The sequence below is a fragment of the Aegilops tauschii genome, chromosome 4 (genome assembly GCF_002575655.3).
Source record: "Aegilops tauschii subsp. strangulata cultivar AL8/78 chromosome 4, Aet v6.0, whole genome shotgun sequence".
Taxonomy (NCBI): Eukaryota; Viridiplantae; Streptophyta; class Magnoliopsida; order Poales; family Poaceae; genus Aegilops; species Aegilops tauschii.
In genome coordinates this window covers 526,727,510-526,729,735 of record NC_053038.3, presented here as the reverse complement: position 1 = coordinate 526,729,735, position 2,226 = coordinate 526,727,510, and the positions used below count along the sequence as shown (strand labels likewise).

General features: G+C 51.7%; 1 protein-coding gene across 1 annotated transcript; it reads right to left on the bottom strand.

Moving 5' to 3' along the window:
* Positions 1-870: 870 nt before the first annotated feature.
* LOC109768860 (uncharacterized) lies at positions 871-1,864 on the bottom strand. Its single transcript, XM_020327594.4, has 2 exons — positions 1,704-1,864; positions 871-1,596 (listed from the first exon to the last, which is right to left on the bottom strand). Exon 2 carries the CDS (start codon positions 1,590-1,592, stop codon positions 1,104-1,106), a length of 489 nt encoding a protein of 162 aa, XP_020183183.1. The 5' UTR covers positions 1,593-1,596; positions 1,704-1,864; the 3' UTR covers positions 871-1,103.
* Positions 1,865-2,226: the final 362 nt, after the last annotated feature.

The following is a 2,226-nucleotide window of genomic DNA, read 5'->3' as shown; positions in this document are numbered from 1 at the left end:
AGGGTTCGTCGAAGCGTGTGGGGGTTTTTGTGGAGTGATGAGGGCGGCACGGGGCATAGCTGGTTGGTCCGATGTGGCAGCAGTGTCCGGCCGCATACTGGGCTCCTCATATCCGCCCCACATATGGACTAGATATGGCGGTTTCAGGACAGCCCGGGCGATTGGGCTGGTTCTGGGGAGCCCAGTTAGGTGGCAATTTTTACTCTGGGCAGTCTGGCCGGCGTTTAAGCTGTATTTGAGGGCTCCGGTTAGTTTGATTCCATTGTTATACGGTTTCATGGGTGTAAATAATGTTGTACAAACTGGGTAATTTCCTACTGCTCACAATTTTCCTTTAGAATTCAGCTCCAACCCAAGCACGACTCTTCACCAAGAAGGCTCGCTCGTGGCTGTGAGAGATTTTGGAATACAGCTCAATGTGGACTGCTACGCTCTTCTGCCCCACGGTGCAACACTTACTGATCTAATGGTTCAATAATGTTTTGTTTAAAGGAAAACTGAACTATCGAGCTAACTATGAATCTGACTACATGGGAATTGCGGGTGCCGTTTATTACATTTCACTCATTAACGTGATTTGACAATGCACCCTGGGAGTGGGAGGGGTGGCTGTACTTTTTTGCTTGCGTACGCAGTGCTTTAGTCTGGCAATGCTGCAAAGAACCTTGTTTGGCTCGGTATCTAGAAGTCGTCGCTGATAAATTAAGCATGCATGTTACGAAAGTGTGGCGAAGTGTGTACTTGACAGATACGACGGTTGCATACTCCGTCGTGTACACATAGCATGCACGGGCATGGCCGGGGAGGCAAGTGGATGGCATGTGACCCAAGGAAACCTGGACCTGAATACAGTGTATAGCACAAGTCGGATGGCAGAAACTGATCGAATCATTCCAAGCGAACCAAGTTAACAACTGAAACTGATTATTACATGATGATTTTCTCCACTAACACTCCGGATAGCATATAAGGAAAGTTCTCAAATGCATACATCCAAAGGAGATAAGATACATCACACCTCACATACCCATCACCATCTGATAATTGGAAAGACAGCAGTACTAATGACATGGTAATAGTCGAGCCATAATCGATCGAAAAGACTAGTAAGCAGCCCACATGATGACTGTCGCGAGCTCATAGTAGGTAGCCACACACACTAGGCCAACGAAGGTGCCGAAGATGCAGGCAGAGGCCTTGCTTGCCCCGCTCCAGCAAGAGAAGGTCGAAGACCTCACCTGCGCCATGTAGGACGCGAGCACCGCGAGAAGAAGGATGCTCACGAACGACAGGAGGAGAGCCAGCATCCCATATGCTCGGATCCACAGAGTCGGCGGGGGCGCGTCGGCCGCGGCGGTGCGGCGCTTGAGGCTGGAGGTGAGGAGGCCGGAGACAAGGATGGAGAACAAGAGGTAGGGCTGTATCATGCCGATCCGCTCGTAGTAGACGTACGGTGCGACGCAAACGCTGGGCGGACGGAGCGAGCCCTGCACCGGCGGCGACGGAGTGACGAGGACCACGAAGACGAAGAGGCCCGCAAGGATGGCCACGACCTCGAAATGGTGTGCGAAGGTGTCCTTGAGAACTGCCATGCTCCTGCGGTGGGTCAACAAATGCCGCATGGTTTAGGTGAGAAATTAAGAGGCACAAGAACCCGTGATGCCTAAGCAGAATGCATGAAGAGAGGAAAGAGGAGCACTTACAAACACGAGGCGCGTGCGGAGGAGGAGGAACGCTGCGCAGCAAACGCAGCTGGAGTGGGTCGCGCCGCGCGTGAGGAGGAGGAGGACCAGCAAATGCAGATGGACGTTGACTGACGTGAGGAGAGGAGGAGGACAGTGGAGCTAGGAGGAGGTATGGAGTGGGGAGGCGACCGATTATATAGGGAGAGGGTGGGGCGAAGCTGTATTATTTTATCTTCTCATAATAACCTAATTAACCCAAGTACCACGGGGGCAACGGCCGGGCAGGGAAGGAGGCAGAGAGTGATGTTGGCGTTGTTTAGATAATTCTCTACTCAATAATACTACACGTACAGGATATTCATACAAAGCTCGAGAGTGCTGGCTGCCATAGCTCGCTTGGATATTATAGGAGTAGTACTACTTCACAGAGAGCCACCCGGATGTGACATGATGATGCCGCTGCTGCACAAGATTTGGGCTTCCCGCAGAATTCAATTCCTGCCTCAAGCTTTTCTTTGTGGCTCGTCGTGTGTTTATGGAG